The sequence below is a fragment of the Colobus angolensis genome, unplaced genomic scaffold (genome assembly GCF_000951035.1).
Source record: "Colobus angolensis palliatus isolate OR3802 unplaced genomic scaffold, Cang.pa_1.0 Scaffold476, whole genome shotgun sequence".
In the NCBI taxonomy this organism is placed as follows: Eukaryota; Metazoa; Chordata; class Mammalia; order Primates; family Cercopithecidae; genus Colobus; species Colobus angolensis.
Window position 1 is genome coordinate 346915 of NW_012118221.1, and position 18633 is coordinate 365547.

The window sequence follows — 18633 nt, forward strand, 5'->3', positions numbered from 1 at the left end:
CACCGGGCTAATTTTTGTATTTTTAGTAGAGATGGGGTTTTGCCATGTTGGCCAGGCTGGTCTCAAACTCCTGACCTCAAGTGATCTGCCTGCCTCAGGAAGTGCTAGGATTACAGGCATCAGCCACTGCACCTGGCCAGTACCTTTTTTGTTTTTTTGAGATTGAGTCTCACTCTTGTCACCCAGGTTGGAGTGCAGTGGTGTGATCTCAGCTCACTGCAACCTCCACCTCCTGGGTTCAAGCAATTTCCCTGCCTCAACCTCCCAAGTAGCTGGAATTACAGGTGCATGCTACCATGCCTGGCTAATTTTTGTATTCTTGGTAGAGACAGGGTTTCACCCTGTTGGTCAGGCTAGTCTTGAACTCCTGCCCTCGTGATCCGCCCACCTCGGCCTCCCAAAGTGTTGAGATTACAAGCATGAGCCAGTGTGCCCCCAGTACCTGTACTTTTTTAACAAGCCCTCCTGTTGGGATCCAGGGTTAAGAACAACTGCCATAGGGAGGCCGAGGCGGGCAGATCACCCTAGGTCAGGAGTTCAAGACCAGCCTGGCCAACATGGTGAAACCCTGTCTCTACAAAAAAATATAAAAACTTAGCTAGTCATGGTGATGCACACCTGTAATCCCAGTTACTCAGAAGGCTAAGGCAGGAGGATCACTTGAGTCCAGGAGGCGGAGGTTGCAGTGAGCCGAGATTGCACCACTGCACTCCAGCCTGGGCTACAAAGTGAGACTGTGTCTCAAAAACGAAAAAAAAAGCAAAATAAACAAAAGACAACTGCCATAGACTTTTCCCTTCCCTTTGCCTAAGACAGGAGTTCCTGGCTTGGTTGTTCCCTGGAAGCTTCTTTGAGTATTTTTGAGGGGGTAGGGAGTGGAAGCTATGGCTAGGTTGAAGGAGAGGGAGGGAGGCTCTCCAGCCTGGTTCAAAGATCTAAGCAACGTCAGGGAGTGTGGGCGGGGGCAGTCCACCACTCCATCAGCTTCACAGAGGGGATGGCGGATTAACAAATTTCTGCCCCGCCCCAGACTTTCCAGAGGTGTGAAGGACAGTTCTGGGAGTGACCTAGAGGCCAGCCGCATGTTTTGGGGGCTACTGTTTGAGGTGGTGTCCTCCTCTGACCTGGGCAGAGACACAGGCGGAAGGGCAGGGCAAGCGGTGGGGGTTTCCCCAGGCAGGCTGTCTTGAGGTAGAAAGCTGCATTTTCAGGAAGTCAGAGTCCCCAGAAGTCAGCCAGTGGGCAGAGGCCTGGGTCTCTGGACTGGGAGCTGCTGATGCTGATCAAAATCAGCAAGCGCTCAAGAGTACCTAGTGGGCCTAGCTCAGTGCTGGGGACAGAAAGCACAGGCCCTGTCCCTGGGGAACTTGTCCTCTGTCAGCAGGATGCAGGTGCTACACAGGAAGGGGTCTGTTACGGGAGGTGCAGCCTGGCTTTGCCAAAACGCCCAGGCTTTGCCCCAGGACATCTGTGACCCCAGGCAAGTGAGCCTCAGAGACCTTATAGTAGAGTTCTGCCTTGGGCCCTCCCAGGGAGTTGATGATCTGTAGATGTGACTCCTTCCCGAGGCTCATGGAGCCCTGGGGGGTGAAGGGAGCCCCAGAGGTGAGTGGGGCAGGAGGTGGGGAGTGTCGGGTAAAGCAGGCCACCCTGAGCTGGAAGCCTGGATGGTGGGAGTGGGGATTCAGCTGTTGGCTCCTCTATAGGCTCTGGTGACAAATTAGTACGTCCCTAGTTGCATGTACCACTGAGGCCCTTCACCAATGTGTAGTGCCCAGTCCCTGGGGAAGGGGCCCGGGAGAAGCCTCTGCTACCAGCACGGGGGTGTCCCCTAGACCCAGTGTCCTTGAAAGTCCCTCTATAAGGAATGCCACCCCCACTCCCCAAGAAAACTCAGTGAGTGGAGATGCAGCTTCTCAGCTTAACCCTTGCTTTTAAAAATGGAATCCTTCTCCTACCCTGGGTGAAGGGTAAAGACAAGGGTAGCCAGACTGCGTTGGGGTTCCAAACCACAGGGTAAATAAGATGCCTTCCTGAGGAGCGGAGGTGTTATCCAGATGTTTGAAATGCCATTTTATAGTAAAACAATGAAGGCGTATGGTACAGGAAAATGCAAAATGCCCATAATTTGATAGATAAAACAGGAGAATCCAAAAAAAGGTTTTGTGCTTGCCCTTGTGGTTCTGAGCCAAGTTTCCAGCCCACCAGCAGTTCCTTTGCTACCTTGTGAGGCAGGCGGGTTGGGGCGAGCCCTTCCGCTAGGCTAAGTGCCTGCTTTCTGAGACTCACACTGCCTTCCTCCGGGGTGGGGGGCAGGATCCACTTCTATAGTTGGAAACATTGCTGCTCCCGCCAGCTGGAAGGGCCTCCTGGCCTCTGGGACTTGTCTTGCAAAAGAAATGTGTGCAATAAATTCTCTTTAAGAGCAGGAAGTGCTGCTATCCTCATGAAAATAAAAGAAAGAGATGTTGAGTGGGGTTTTTTTTTGTTTTTTTTTTTTTTAAGTGTCTTATGAACTTAGCCTAGTGGTAGCTTGAAACATGACTGGGCAGGGGGTAGCTATTCTTACAGCCCTTCTCTCATATTTATACTGAATTTAGCTGCATAAGTTTGCTCTTGGCTAAGACACTCTTTATCAGGTTCCGACCCAGAAAAGATTTTTTAAAAGAAGAGCCCTCTGTGTCTTACAGGCAGTATTGCTGTGGTTAGACAGTGGGGACTTCACGCAAGTGGTTTCACCTTTCTGAATCTCAGTTTCCACATCTGTAAGACGGGTAATATGAATTAGGAGCCACAATGTATGTAAAACTTTAACATAATACTTGACATGCCTTAACACGGCAATTACCTTTCTCTATTAGCTGTTGTTTCTAATGAGATGAGGTGCTCAGAAAACAATTGTGATGAGATTGGCTCTTTAAGTACAGAACTTCAAACATTCCTTGAGGGGTGAGGAGGAAGTGACCACTTCTAACTCTAAGGCCAATTCTAGCTCTACGTTGGGACTTTTAGTGTAGACAGATATCCAGGAGAGATTGTCCTGGCCAAAGCCATTGTGATTGTCTTTGGGACAGTGACCAAGACCAGTTTCTCAGTTTCACCTGGAAGAATCCTGCCAGCCTCCTGCCTCTTCTCTCCCTGCTAAGACAGGGCAGGAAGTTTTATACTTTAGTCGTACTTCATACAAATCCTGGGATTCATTCATTCATTCACTGACTCTTTCCTCAAGCATTTTGTTTTTGTTTTGTTTTGTTTTGTTTTTTGAGATAGGGTCTTACTCTGTCACCCAGGCTGGAGTGCAGTGGCATGATCTCGGCTCACTGCAACCTCTACCTCCTGGGCTCAGGCAGTCCTTTCGCTTGAGCTCCCCAAGTAGTTGGGACTACAGGCAAGCCACCATAACTGGCTAATTTTTGTTCCACAAGCATTTTTGAGTACCTGCTGTGTGTCAAACACTGTGCCAAAAGCAGGCACAGTGATAAACAGGACACATGGAGTCCCTATCTTCTTGCAGCTTGACTATTAGGAGAGATGGACATTAAAAATATAGTTACACCAATAGGCCAGGCATGGTGGCTCACGCCTGTAATCCCAGCACTTTGGGAAGCTGAGGTGGGCAGATCACTTGAGGTCAGGAGTTTGATACCAGCCTGGCCAACATGGTGGTGAACACCATCTCTACTAAAAACACAAAAATTAGCTAGGCGTGGTGGCAGGTGCCTGTAATCCCAGCTACTCAGGAGGCTGAGGCAGGAGAATCGCTTGAACCTGGGAGGCAGAGGTTGCAGTGAGCCGAGATCGCACCACTGCACTCCAGCCTGGGTGACAGAATGAGACTCTGTCTCAAAAAAAAAAAAAAAAAAAAAATATATATATATATATAATTGCACAAGTAATTATATTTTGTAGTGTGATAACTGCTGGAGCTTTTCAGTAACTAAATTTCCTCTTGGTACCTCTTAGTTTGAAATACTCTGTGATACAGTAATTCCCCCCTTGAGAAAAGGAAGCAGAGAACCAAGGTCCCAGAATGAAATGTCCAAATCATAGCTACAAATCTTGAGATTGTATATTGAACCTTGTAGCCTGGTGTCTACTGGCCATGTGGTTAGTGCACAGTGAAAGTTGCCTTTTGTCATTATCTTTATTTGCTTTTGGAGGTCACTCACGCTCTGCCTTCTTGCAGAGTTCTTCCTAGGGAAATACATACAGAAAGCTAGACTTTTGAATGGTTGTGATCTGTAGTCTCAGAAAAAGACGTGAAGGCAAAACCATGTGACGTGTTTCTGGAGCAGTGTCCCTGCATCTGGGCAGAGCAGTCTTTCGCCCCCTCCAGGGCTACATGGGCACCCCTAGCACTCAGATGGGTTATTCAATTAGAATTTGAGGCCTTTAAACATTTCTTCATACTGTTTGAAGAAGCTACAATTAACATCTCCCAAGCAGCTCAGCAGAACTTGGTTGCTAGGCAGCAGACCTTTAAAGACAATTTGTCAATTTCTGCCAAAAGAGAGAAAAGTAGTAAACATTCACATTCTAAGAAAATTGCTTGTTTTCCAGCTTCCAACTTTCTTGCCACAGCAAGGCTTCTCGTTCATCAGTGTCCATTTTATTCTTTATGTAGTTTTCATAAATCATTCAAAGGAGTTTTAGGAGAATGTTTAAGCCTTTTTCAGGCCTACCTCCTGGAAATTCAACACAAAATGATGTTTAGGTTACAATTGGCTGCCATATTTGTGGGCAGTTTTTATATAAATGCACAGAGGCTCCTTTGGAAGGCATGGAGTACCCAGCTGTAGTCTTGGACAGCAACCAAAGAAGGAGGTGGCTGGCTCATGGAAAGATCTTGAGTCATTCAAGATTTCTCAGCACCTAGCATGTGCCAGGCCCTGCTTGCACTGCTGGGCTCCAGCCCTGCGGCTCAGCCAGACCTCACTGAGCTCCCCTTCTAGTGGGGAAGACATGGCAAAAAAAACAGGAGATTCTAATACAGGGGCTGTAGAACTTCAGACAAAGCCCACAACCCAGCCTAGGACTGGGGAAGGCTTCCTAGAGCAGATGTGGGCTGGACTGAGACCTTAAGAATGAAGTGTGCCAGCTTTACTCTGGCAAGGGAGTAGTGTCCCAGGCAGCGTTCTCCCGTGTGCAAAGGGTTAAAAGTGCTTGGGAGACTGCAAGTGCATCCATGAGGTCACAGGGCCTCACTGGCTCTGCAGTTCAGTCTGGGCATAGTGGGAGGACAATGGAGAGCCACTGGAGGCCTCGGAACTTGCAAAGACCGCCCTCGGATTTGCGTATTTCAACCCTTGGAGAAGTCACCTGATTTGGCTTCGATTTAACTCAAGGGCATTAGGCAGTGAGCACATGGCCAAAAGGGGTAGGGAGAGCTGGATGGCTCAGGAGTTGTGTTGGCCTGGGTTCATTTGCCACTTCCAGTGCGTACACCTTGGGTGGGTGATTTAACTAACCCGAGTCCCAGGTTTCTCAACTGTAAAATAGGAATGATGGTAGTACTTACCTCACAGAGTGGGTGGAGGGGCTAATAATAGATTAATTCAGGAACAGCCCTTACACTGTCACTCTGCACACAGTCTCTCCAAGTGCGGGCTGACACCGTTATGACAGTGCTGCCCTCCCTGTATGTCCATGATTCCCGCCTGCTAGAGCCCTTAGTGTCCAGTCTGCCACCCGCTGTCTGTGTGACCCAGGATGAAACATGAAACTCTCTTGGAATGAGGCTCTTTTGTCTTCCCTGAATCTCCCTAACTGTAGTGGGAAGGGACTCTGAAGTTGACCCTGGGAGCCCTTCCTGCTGTGAGTTCTCAGTGCCAGGCCTGGTTCTGGGTCTGGACCATGTCTTCCCAGCTGGTGTGGTGGGACACTCTGGTCTCACCCACTCCACCCTGGGCTGAATGCTGGTCCTTGAGCTTAAAGCCCAGCAGAACAAAGGCTGCCTGTTGCTCAGAGGCACTTGTTCAGGTCCATGTGGTTGGGGATTTTGGCCACTGGGTTTATCCATGAGGTATCTCACCCTGTTCATGGGGGTTCGCGGAAAGCACTGCCAGGAGCCCGCTAGGGGCCTCAGATTCATCAGATAATTCCCCAGGGAGGCCCTTGTATTCAGTGCCAGGCACTGAGAATATAGCCGACAGCAGGATGAGGCATGCCAGGGGAGATGACAAGAAACCAGCAACATGAGTCGACCAGGTACTTTTCAGGAGTGTAAGTGCTGGAAAGAAAATGGGGTGAGATGGAAAGTGGCTCAGTCAGGCAGTCGGCACTCCCTCAGTTGGTGATCAGGAGGGAATTCCCAAGGAGACAACAGTTAAGTTACAGCCCAGGGCCGGGCGTGGTGGCTCACGCCTGTAATCCCAGCACTTTAGAAGGCTGAGGCAGGCGGATCACTTGAGGTCAGGAGTTCAAGACCAGCCTGGCCAACATGGTGAAACCCCATCTCTATTAAAAATATAAAAACTAAGCTAGGTGTGGGTGGCTCACACCTGTAATCCCAGCACTTTGGGAGGCCAAGGTGGGTGGATCACTTGAGGTCAGGAGTTCGAGACCAGCCTGGCCAACATGGTGAAACCCCGTATTAAAAATACAAAAATTAGCCATGCGAGGTGGCAGGTACCTGTAATCCCAGCTACTTGGGAGGCTGAGGCAGAAGAATCGTTTGAACCCAGGAGGCGGAGGTTTCAGTGAACCGAGATTGTGTACCTGCACTCCAGCCTGGGCAACAGAGCAAGACTCTCTCAAAAAAAAAAAAGAAAAACAGTTACAGCCCAGCATGAGAGAAGAGCAAAAGGTTTCTAACCCACCTGTGCCTCTTTAGAGGACGCATAGTGACACTGGGCTATTGTAGGGTTGATTTCTAGGGCAGAATGATGCACTGTCCCAAGTGGGTGATTCTCCATGGCTTCAGATGATGCAGCACTTGGCTTGCTTGGGTGGGGAGAACTTTGAGGCAGTTATGAATCACTTTGGGGTCAGTTCTTCCTTGCCAGGTCCTGTGCTGGGGCCCACAGGGAAATAACCCAGCCCCAGCCCTGCTGAGCTCAGCAGCCTCCAGAGGCCTTCGCTGGCATGGGCCCCTACTGAAGGGCCCCCTAAAAGCACCCAGTGCCTGAGTGTGCCCTCTCGCATTAGCTTTCTTACTACTTGCTAATAAGATATGCAAATTACCAGGGCTGTGAAATCTTAGCCACATTCCATCTTCTGTTTAATTAGCATTTAATTGTAATCTGGTTTTAATTTTTTCACACTGGCATCCTAATTAAATGTTAGGGTGTTAGTCCTAACAATTAAATTATATTGGCAAGTAGAGTCTTCAAGAAACTTGACCTTTTTCAAGCCAGGGCCGTCTCCAGCTAGATGCAGACGTTAATTAGATTCTGCAAGATGCTGCTTCCAGGCCCCTCAGTCCACCCATTTCACTGTTCTCCTTGTGTTTATGGACCTAGATTCAAATGAGGCTGACATAGCAGGCAGAGGTTACCGCTGAATCTGTCTGTCATGAGCCTACGGAAGGCTGAGTGAACTGACTTAGCCCCGGGCACAGCAGTGGATGCTGACTTTTCCAGCGATGAATGTGGGGTTGGAGTTTGGTCTGAGGCCTGGAGTACTCCTTGAAGTGGTGTCTCTTGTCTCAGTGATGTGAGTTCTTTAACTTGTGATTCTCGAGTGACGATGATCACTGGGAAAGTTGGTACCTGAACAAGTCACATGGTGTCTAGAGGTGCCACCACATTCCACAATAGCGCTTTGTGGGGGGATCACAGCGGGATCAGGTGACTGGGGCAGAAGACGTTGCCAGTGCCAGCTGGGGCAGAGTTTAGAGCTTGTTCTGAGGTGGAATTGGGGGTGGAGGTGGGAGCAACAGACTAAACTCTGGGGAGAGCAGTTTGCCCCAAGTGAGCACGTGCTCGGGGTGTGACCACTGGTGGCTTTGCTCTGAGGAGTTTGGCTGGGCTCGATTAAGAAGGAAGACAACCCTGTCCTTCCTGCCTTCCTACCCGCCCCCCGACACACAAAGCCCCTGTCGAGTTAGGAGAGTGTCCTTGTTCTTGAGGGACCTTGGAAGTCCCAGCTCAGTGAAGCCACTATCTAGGCTGCCCTAAGCCCCGGCCATCCCCCCGCTGTTTGCATAAGGTTTGCAGAAGGCCTTTCCAGGGATTGGCGCCCTGTGGTGTTTTACACCTCCACTTGTGTCTGTGCAGAAAGATGACATGACTGTGAACCTCCAGTGGAAATGTCTTGAACGGTCACGTAATGGCAGTATTTTTTATTTTATTTTATTTATTTATTTTGTTTTTATTTTTTGAGACAGGGACTCACTGCCACTCAGGCTGGAGTGCAGTGGTGCAATGATGGCTCACTGCAGGCTTAACCTCCTGGGCTCAAGCAGTCCTTCCATCTCAGCCTCCAGAGTAGCTGGGGCCCCAGGCATCGCCACCACACCCAGCTACTTTTTTTATTTTTCGTAAATACGAGGTTTCACCATGTTGCCCAGACTTACCTCAAAATCCTGGGTTCAAGCAGCCCTCCCTCCTCAGCCTCCCACAGTGCTGAGATTACAGGTGTGAGCCACATTGCCTGGCCCTTTTTTAAAAATTCTTTAATTTTTAAATGTTTTTAGAGGCAGGATCTTCCTGTGTTGCCCAGGCTGTCTTGAACTCCTGGCCTAAAGCAATCCTCTCACCTCAGCCTCCCAAACTGTTGGGATTACAGGCATGAGCCACCACGCCTGGCCATCAGTATTGCTTTCACATTAGCCTTTCTGTCCTCTGAGGTTTTCCTCTTTTTATTTTGATTTTTGCCTTTCTCTGCCAGTCTTTCTCTTTCTCTCGTAGGTCCACTCCCATCTATCCCTCAAACTCTGTCCTTTCATAGGTCAGAGCAATGTGAATTCAGTTCATTACGTTTATGGAACATCTACTGTGTGCAAAGCAGGTGCAGGGTTCAGAGCTGTGTTATTTATTGTGCTGATTGCTTTTATGCCATCTTCTTTGTAAGCGCACAGGCAGAATGCCCACTTGAGTTGCATGTATCTGCATCTTCCTCTGGCCTGTGGGGCAGACTGCCCTGAGGCAGTCTGAAGTCACTCTCTCCCCTCTTGCCCCTCACAGGTTTTCCGGACAGACTTGATCACAGCCATGAAGATCCCGGACTCATACCAGCTCAGCCCGGATGACTACTACATCCTGGCAGACCCATGGCGACAGGAATGGGAGAAAGGTGTGCAGGTGCCCGCCGGGGCAGAGGCCATCCCAGAGCCCGTGGTGAGGTGAGCCAGGCAGCCCAGGCTAGGGGGCCATTGGAACAGGGGAGGACGGGGAGGCTGCTTTCCAGGTAGGTGACCTACCAGTCCTGGAATTCCTTTCTAGTCCATCTCTATTCTGTATTCCATTCCCTTGTCCAACAAACCATTGAAATGTTCCAGAAATACTGGCAGTTTACCTGAGAGGCTAGGGGATTGGGCTCGAGCTTGGCTGTAGAGCCAGAATGCTTGCGTTCATGTTGCCACTCATATTCGGTGTGGCCTTAGACCATAAATGTAATCTCTCTGGGCCTCAGTTTCCTTGTCTATGAAATTGGAATGCTAACAATAACTAACCTACTCATGTAGTTGTAATGTTGAGATAATGGAATGAAATGACGCATGGAAGGCACTTGGCACCAGGCCTGGCACACAGCAAGCACTTTGTAATGTCAATCCAAACTGGGCCCCAAAGCGGTTCTTTTTTCTTTCTTCTTTACAGACAGGGTCTTACTCTGTCCCCCAGGCTGGAGTGCAGTGGTACAATCTTGGCCCACTCCAGCCTTGACCTCCTAGGTTCAAGCAGTCCTCCCACCTCAGCCTCCCAAGTAGCTAGGACTACAAGCTCAGGCCACCACGCCCAGCTAATTATCATGTTTTGTGTAGAGATGGGGATTTGTCATGTTGCCCAGGCTAGTCTTGAACTCCTGGGCTCAAGTGATCTGTCCACCCCCTTGGCCGGCCTCCCAAAGTGCTGGGACTGCAGGCAGCTGTAAGTCACCGGGTCTGGCCTTTTTTTTGAGACAAGTTCTCACTCTGTTACCCAGGCTGGAGTGCAGTGGTGCAATCTCAGCTCACTGCAGCCTCGACCTCCCAGCCTCAAGTGATCTTCCCACCATAGGCACATGCCACCACACGTGGCTAATTTTTTTGATTGTTGGTAGAGACAGGGTCTTGCTCTGTTGCTCAGGCTGGTCTCTAACTCCTGGGCTCAAGCAACTCTCCTGCCTCAGCCTCCCAAAGTGCTGGGATTACAGGCATGGGCTACCATGCCCGGTGCCAAAGCAGTTCTGATCAGGGAAATCTTCAGACTTTTCACTAGTCTTTAAGAGAGAGATAAAGCATACTTTTTTTTTTTTTTTTTTGAGACGGAGTCTCGCTCTGTCACCAGGCTGGAGTGCAGTGGCGCAATCTCGGCTCACTGCAACCTCCAACTCCCGGGTTCATGAGATTCTCCTGCCTCAGCCTCCCAAGTAACTGGGATTACAGGTGCGTGCCACCATGCCCAGCTAATTTTTTGTATTTTTAGTAGAGATGGGGTTTTACTGTGTTAGCCAGGACGGTCTTAATCTCCTGACCTTGTGATCCGCCCATCTCGGCCTCCCAAAGTGCTGGGATTACAGGTGTGAGCCACCGCGCCCGGCCTTAAGCCATGCTTTTGACTTCTTGAACCTTTTAAGGCAGTTCTTAGAGGGGGAGTCAAGTGCCTGGCATACAGCAGATGGTCAGGAAGCCATTGCTATTACAGGCCTCTGGGTAGGTTCCCCTGCCAGGGCTGGTTCAGAGATGAGTCCTCTGGGCTTTATACCCTTCTGGTCTCATGAGATGGAGAGACTTCTGGCCGCTCTTGTCAGGAGGTAGCCACATGGCCCTGGGTCTTGCCTCCAGCTATGGAGTTCAGCCAAGTGCTTCTGTATGTAACCTGGGAAACCCTCCAAGTCATGTCTCAGGGCAGAGGGGTCTTGTGTCCTGGCCTCCCCTACCCACCAGTCTGCCTGGTCTGGGCAGCTTGGATTTTTGGCCGTCTACTCCTGGCCTTGGCAACCTCGTAGCTCTTGCTCGATCCCATGTAGACCAGGCCTGGGACAAAGATCACAGCTGTTACCTCCCTTGACGTTGGCACCCTCGTTTCCTGGCAGCTGCAGCTATGATTGGATCATAGGCACAGCAGACTCGAAGCACCAATAGGGTGCTCTGTGGGGATCGGAAGGGGAGGGGGCAGGCAATCCTGTTCCAGTGACTCCTGATGGCTGAGTGTTTATTAACACTTATCTGGGGCCTTCTGAGAATCAGGGGTGCCCCAGGCCTCTCCAGAAGTGAGAATATGTATGCCAGGTCACTGCCACAAGTACCAGTGCGCAGGGTGATGGGGGAAGGGTAGGCCACCAGGTAGGCAGAGCGAGGTCAGTCTTGATTAGGCTTGGCCCAGCGGTCTGTCCTCTCTACTTGATGTCAGTGTCAGTTGGTTCCGGAAACATCTCCTGGCCTGGGTAATTAATTGCAGATGCTTCCATACCAGTAGCTTGGCTTCAGTCTGCCTGTAGGGTGCTTTATCTGTTGACATCAAGAGGAGAGCACGTGTTCCAGCTGCTTTGGCTTTACGAGGTGCATTCCCAGCATAGGCATGGCTGTGCTAAGCTGATGTGAGCCAGGAGCTCCTGGCCCGTCCGTGATCTTTGGAGAGGATGGACTGGGGGTGGGGAGGTGCTCTCTTAGATTCATCTCCACGCCTCTTCTGCTGCTGTCTCCCTCTAGCCACTCCATCCTCCTGGCATCTCCCACTGCGCAGCCCTCGTCTGGAAGGCTGCCTGGTAGCCGCCAGGGTCAGAATTGTTAGAGAAACCCTGTTCTTGAGGACTTGCTGTGCTGAGCCTGAGTTCATCTTCTCATTTAACAATCGTATTAGCTTTACAAACTACATATAATTGTCCCCATTTTATAGATGAGGAAGTTGGGAAATTCTGGGGAATTCCCTGCAGGGACACCGGGCCTAGTGGGCTGGGCCAGGAAATCAGAGGCCCCGGGAACAAGCCCTGGGCTGCCCCTGTGAGGCCCAGAGACAGAGCGCTGTGCCCCCATCATCCCGGCAGGCTGTTTCTGGTTGCCCTCCCCCAGCTGCCACCCCAGGCCCCCTCTGTCCCTTCCTCCCTGGCCTTTGGGGTGGGTCTGCCCACCTCGTGGTCTGAAATCTGTCTGAACAATGAGCACATGTCTCGCCCTTCTCCAGACTGAATTGAGTGAGGGCCTGTCCTGCCCCTCACTGTGGCCAGAAGTCTGAGCCAGGGCAGAACCAACCTCTGGTGTGTGTCTGGTCTTCTGGGGTAAAGACCCCCTCCCCTCCCATAGATCCCAGCCAGCTGATGCCCTCCTCTCAGCTGACCTCCATCCTCCTGGCTACAGCTGAGGGTGAGGCCTTGTCCTCAGGTCAGGTCAGTCCACGCCTGGTAGGAGAACTTCCTTCAGAGCCAGAGCTGGAAGGGGGCAAACAGATGAAGAGGAGAGACCGAGGAAGCACAACAGATACCTTGTGGTGTGAGTCCCTTCACCCTGACTCTGCAGAAGGAGCACAGTGATCCTGATCCCAAGAGGCTTGGCCAGGTGGCCGCCGACCAGTCAAGCAGATGTGGGTAGTTATGCCAGGAAGTAGTGGGCATCCGGACACCCCCACTCAGCATGTGCTTAGGGCACAATCAAAGCCGTTCACAACCAAATTACAGGCTGCATTTTTAAAAGACTGTGTTTATTCAAGTAACAGTTTCACGGGGAAAGGCAGAATTGTGTTGGACTGAGGGTATTGGTATCGCTTCCATATGGAATCACCTGTTAGTGTGGGGTGCGGCCCTACCGTGATCATGACCTAGGATCTGCCTTCATTTGGGCCTCTTGTGTGGGCAAAGGTGGTGCCAAGCCCCTTCCCCTTCTCCGTGCCCCTTTGACCTTATATAGACCTTCCTTCTGGCTTGGAGGCCATTCTCTCTCTTGGCCTGGGCCCCTGCCTCCCCATCTCCTTCATCCTTCCTGCCCTTTTTGCTGACACTGGATGTGGTGGTGGGGAAGCCCAGGAGCCCTCGCCACAGCTCTGCCATGTCTCTGTGCCATCTAAAGCCCTGCCCCTCCCTCCCTGTCAGCGCTGAGTCACAGCTTCTGGCAGCCTTGCCCCCGACCCCAGGATGCCTCTCAAGTAAGGGGCCTCTCTACCCTGGCAGAGCTGGCCAGATGGAGGCCAGGCTCCGAAGCAATAACCATAGCAACCAGTGGGGGGTGGGAAGAGCTGGCTTTTTGAACTGGCATCAGGAACTGAGGGGCAGCACACAGCGGAGTCAAGAGGAAACCGTGCCCTCCTGAGGCAAAATGCCCCCTATATTCCATTTCAGGAGAGCGGTAACATCCCAAGGTCTCAACACACACATACACACACAAACACACCACACAACACACGCACACATCACACAACACATACACACACATCACACAAAACACACATACACCGCACACCCCACATCACACACACATCACACAAAACACATACACACACCCCACATCACACACACACCTCACACAACACACACACACATCACACACACGTCACACAACATACACACACATCACACACCACATACACACACCCCACATCACACACACACCTCACACAACACATACACACACATCACACAAAACACACATACACCGCACACCCCACATCACACACACATACACTCACACCACACACACACCTCACACGTCACATAAAACACACACCCCACACCAGACACACACACACACGCACACGCAGTGGTTACTGTGTGCCAGACACTTTCCTAAGAGCTTGGCAAACATTAATCCATTGAATCCTCTCACCAACCACATAAGGTAGATATTATTACTATTATTATTTTTGAGACAGAGCTTTGCTCTTGTTGCTCGGGCTGGAGTACAGTGGCGCGATCTCTGCTCACCATAGCCTCCACCTCCTGGGTTCAAGCGATTCTTCTGCCTCAGCCTTCTAAGTAGCTGGAATTACAGGCATACGCCACCACGCCTGGGTAATTTTGTAGTTTTAGTAGAGATGGGGTTTCTCTATGCTGGTCAGGCTGGTCTCGAACTCCCGACCTCAGGTGATCCGCCTGCCTTGGCCTCCCAAAGTGCTGGGATTACAGGCGTGAGCCACCGTGCCCAGCCTGGTACTATTATTATTGACCCATTTTGGGGGATGGCAACACTGCGGCCCAGAGAAGTTGAGTGGCTTCCCCAGAGTCACACAGTAAGTGGTGAAGCAGGCCTTTGAGTCCACACCCTGCGGCCAGGCCTTTCCAAGCTGCCTCAGCAGCAGAGCTGTGGCTGCAGCGGGGGGCCGAGCTGGGAAGGGATCCTGGGACTGCAGCAGGCAGGATTCTTTGTATCCAAGGGATTTGACTTCCGTCTTGGTCGTGGGGCCGGGTAACACTATGTAGCAGGACACTCACTGCTCACATGACATCGTGTCTGGGAGGAGGGCAAGGTGGCATGTGGACTTCTGTCTGGGAAGGGTCACCCTAGGCCGCAGCCGGGTAACCGGGTAGGGCTCCTCCTTATCTCAGAGGAGAGGTGACCTCAGTTCTGCTCAAGTCAATGGGGTTTTCAGGCTGTTGGTAAAAAGGGGGCTTGGGCTTCTGGGAGTATGTAGACAACCCCTGCCTTGTCCGCAGCCTTGAGGGGTATGCTGGAGGACCCGGAGTCCAGCTGGCACTACCTCACTTGTTGCTGACACAGGCCATTGCCCATGACGGCACACAGGACACCTCCTACAGGCCCTAGCGGGGTTAGATCCAGGCCACGGGGCTTTAGCTAAGGCCCAGCTACCCTGAAGGGAGGAAGTGGATGAACCCCGGGCAGGTGGGTGTTTATAGGGTGAGCAAGGCTGTGGATCAGCCCTAACTCCCATCCCTTACTGTGCCCTACTGCCCTTTGGGTCTTCTGTGTGCTGCCTGTTCATCCACTCAGTCTCTGAGTCACCCTCAGAGACTCATCTGAGTCTCTGCAGGGTGGGCAGATGGTGGAGGAAGAAATGAAGGAGGGGGTGGAAGGAGGTGGGCCCTGTGTGGCATCAAAGCACACTTGTCCATCGGCTCCTGAGCTGGACTGGTCAGCTCCCTGGAGCCCCTAGGGCAGCAGGCTGAGGGCCCCTCCCTTCATGACATTTTGTCTTGATTTTCTAGGATCCTCCCGCCACTGGAAGGCCCCCCTGCCCAGGCATCCCCAAGCAGCACCACGCTTGGTGAGGGCTCCCAGCCTGATTGGCCAGGGGGCAGCCGCTATGACCTGGACGAGATTGACGCCTACTGGCTGGAGCTGATCAACTCGGAGCTTAAGGAGATGGGTAGGTGACCACTGCATTAAGAATGGGATCAGGGCAGGGCAGGGAGGGTTTTCTCCCCATCCCAAGAGGGGCAGTGGCCCAGGCATGGATCTGGAGGGAGTGTCCATACTGCATTACTGAATGGTGACCTGACTGGTTAGTGTCTCTGTGCCTCCTGAAGTTTCTGCAGCTGTCAGGTGGGGGCAATAATAGCACATCAGTTGCAGCGCTGTTGGGGCTATTGTGGTAAGCACGGATGTTACATGAAGAGTAAGTGAGCATGCAGGGGAGTCTAGGATGGCAAATGGGGCTGTGGTCAGGATGGCAAATGGGGCTGGGGTCAGGAGGTGTGGGCCACCTGGCTGGAGCCCACTAATGTCCCAGGAAGGGCTAAGTCTTCCCTATTCAGCCACACTCAGAGGTCCCCTCATACACACAGCACAAGCAGTGCCTTCTCCCATGGAGCTGGCCGCATCCCAGAGACACTTCCATGTTAATTGTACACACATGTCCCTGTGGTCACAGGCAGGCTGTCTAAAGTCAGAACACCAGGACAGGTCAGGGCCGTTGAGATGGGATGGTCCAGACCATTCAGTTTGCAGAGGATGGAGCTGCTTCTCCCAGGTCCCACAGTGGATGGACAGAAACCCTCCCAGACATCTGCCCTGAATTCCTGCAGCTCCAGGAGCCAAGTCCTCTTCGAAGCTCAAAGGAGGCTGGGCTCTTAACACCACCACGCCCTGCTGTCCTCCTCACAGAGAGGCCGGAGCTGGATGAGCTGACATTAGAGCGTGTGCTGGAGGAACTGGAGACCCTGTGCCACCAGAATATGGCCAGGGCCATCGAGACGCAGGAGGGGCTGGGCATCGAGTACGACGAGGATGTTGTCTGTGACGTGTGTCGCTCTCCTGAGGGCGAGGATGGCAACGAGATGGTCTTCTGTGACAAGTGCAACGTCTGTGTGCATCAGGTGGGCAGACCCGCCAGTCACCCTCACCCGTGCCACGTATACACACACTGCCTGGCAGGGCCCCACTTGGCTTTCCAGAGGCACTGTGGGCAGAGGCCCTTAAGAAGGAGCAGGAAGGGAATGGCGAGGGTGCTTCATGGTGCCATGTGCACCCAGGGCCCCTTGGCTTAGACCTGCCAGCCAGACTCAAGCCAAAGCCCGTTGGCTTTCTGCCCTCTCCCATCAGCCTCCCTCAGACCCTCTCCTCCTTGCGCCCTGTCCCTTCCCCTCCTCTTCTGCTCCTCGTGTCCTGAATTTACTAAAAGGCAGCCCACTGTGACCGAGAGCAAAGCTGCCAGATTTCAAATTATGGCTCTGCCCTTCACAAGCTATGTAACTTTAGGCAAGTTTTATAACCTCTCTGGGCTTGTGTTTTCTCGATTATGCATAACTAAGAGTGGATTGTTACACGGATTAAATTGTTTACTGTGCGTCTTTGCTTAGAACAGTCTAGTAAGGGCTATACGTATTTGTCACCATTACTGGATTTGTGTGCCAGTGCAGCCTGGCCAGGCTCCCCTTGGTTTGGGGCCCAAGGCTGTAGGTCTTGAGTATCTCTGGGCCTTGACTACAGACCTGACTGGGACCTAGTAGATCCATTCTGGCCCTGATTTTGAGGCTGCTCGTATGCACCGTCACTGGAATAGACCCCGGGGAGCTCAGAGGTAGGGACTTCGCCGGACTGGCAGGTAGGTGGGCAGTGCAGGTCTCATATAAACAAACACATCCCTTATACCCAGCAGCTCTTAGGTTCTTGTGTCTCACCCAAGCCATAGAGGGGTGCAGCCCTCCTCATGGGTCCCTGTGTAAGAAATATGAGGGCTCTGGGACTTGTTTCCAGGAAGTACACACCCAATTTTGTATTCAACTTAAGGGGATTCTCGAACCCTCCTGAAGTCTATTGCTGATTAGGAACCTCTGGCTAAAGTGACTTTCCTCCCAGCAGAGGGCAGACCTGAACCCTTTCACAGAGGACTGAAATGGTGACATTTCAGGCATACAAACAGGCCAAGGAGGGCTTTCCAGGAGCCCTTCCTTCCTTCCTTGCATTGTAACTCCTCAGAAGGTGTACATGCCAGAGGCTGGAGGCTGTGTAGCAGGGTAGCACGGGGCTAGCACTGGACCAAATGCAGCTGACCGCTGACCAGACACAGATTGGCCAACTCCACTGACTCATGACCACCCTGCTCTCTCCTAGGCATGCTACGGGATCCTCAAGGTGCCCACGGGCAGCTGGCTGTGCCGGACGTGTGCCCTGGGTGTCCAGCCAAAGTGCCTGCTCTGCCCCAAGCGAGGAGGAGCCTTGAAGCCCACCAGAAGTGGGACCAAGTGGGTGCACGTCAGCTGCGCCCTATGGATTCCTGAGGTGGGTGGGCGTGGAGGTGAGGCAGCCCAAGGAACAGCCCATGGGGAAGTGAGTCTGCATGGGACTCAGGTAGCAGAGCACTGGGAAAGGAAGGTGATGGACTCACATTAAAACACTGGCATCGGCTGGGCACGGTGGCTCACGCCTGTAATCCCAGCATTTTGGGAGGCCGAGGTGGGTGGATCAGCTGGGTTCAGGCGTTCAAGCCCAGCCTGGCCAACATAGCAAAACCCCCTCTCTACAAAAATTAGGAGTGCGTAGTGGCATGCACCTATAGTCCCAGCTACTCAGGAGGCAGAGGCAGGAGAATCACTTGAACGCGGAGGTGCAGGTTGCAGTGAACTGAGATCGCACCACTGCACTTCAGCCTGGGTGACAGAGTGAGTCTCCATCTCAGAAAAAAAAAACGCACACTGGGATCTCAGGTGATGGGCCAGCGAGGAATCCAGACCACAGCTATAGGGAGCTTTGCTTGTGGACTTGGACAGAGCTCAGGTGGTGAGTTCTATGAGAAAATGGGGTTATGGACGGCTACGAGATTCAGGAGATAGGTATGAGGTCTGGACAGAAGTCAGGCAGCTGACTAGAGGGAAGCAGGCTGTGAGGTCCATCTAAACCTAGGCAGTGGTTCCGACCAAAGTCAAGCCACATGTTCAAAACAGAGATAAGCCAACTAACCTTAAAAGAGAATCGGGGCCGGGCGCGGTGGCTCAAGCCTGTCATCCCAGCACTTTGGGAGGCCGAGACGGGCGGATCACGAGGTCAGGAGATCAAGACCACCATCCTGGCTAACGTGGTGAAACCCCGTCTCTACTAAAAAATACAAAAAACTAGCCGGGCGAGGTGGCGGGCACCTGTAGTCCCAGCTACTCGGGAGGCTGAGGCAG

At 52.1% G+C, this 18633-nt stretch overlaps 1 protein-coding gene across 3 annotated transcripts in view; it reads left to right on the plus strand.

Moving 5' to 3' along the window:
• Positions 1–18633, plus strand: part of JADE2 (jade family PHD finger 2) — a 58407-nt gene that overhangs the window by 18790 nt on the left and 20984 nt on the right. For all 3 annotated transcript variants that reach the window (XM_011958810.1, XM_011958812.1, XM_011958813.1), the window contains exons 4-7: positions 9126–9283; positions 15232–15392; positions 16130–16341; positions 17579–17746. In XM_011958810.1, coding sequence (XP_011814200.1) covers positions 9126–9283; positions 15232–15392; positions 16130–16341; positions 17579–17746 — 699 coding nt within the window. The remainder of the gene's footprint in view (positions 1–9125; positions 9284–15231; positions 15393–16129; positions 16342–17578; positions 17747–18633) is intronic.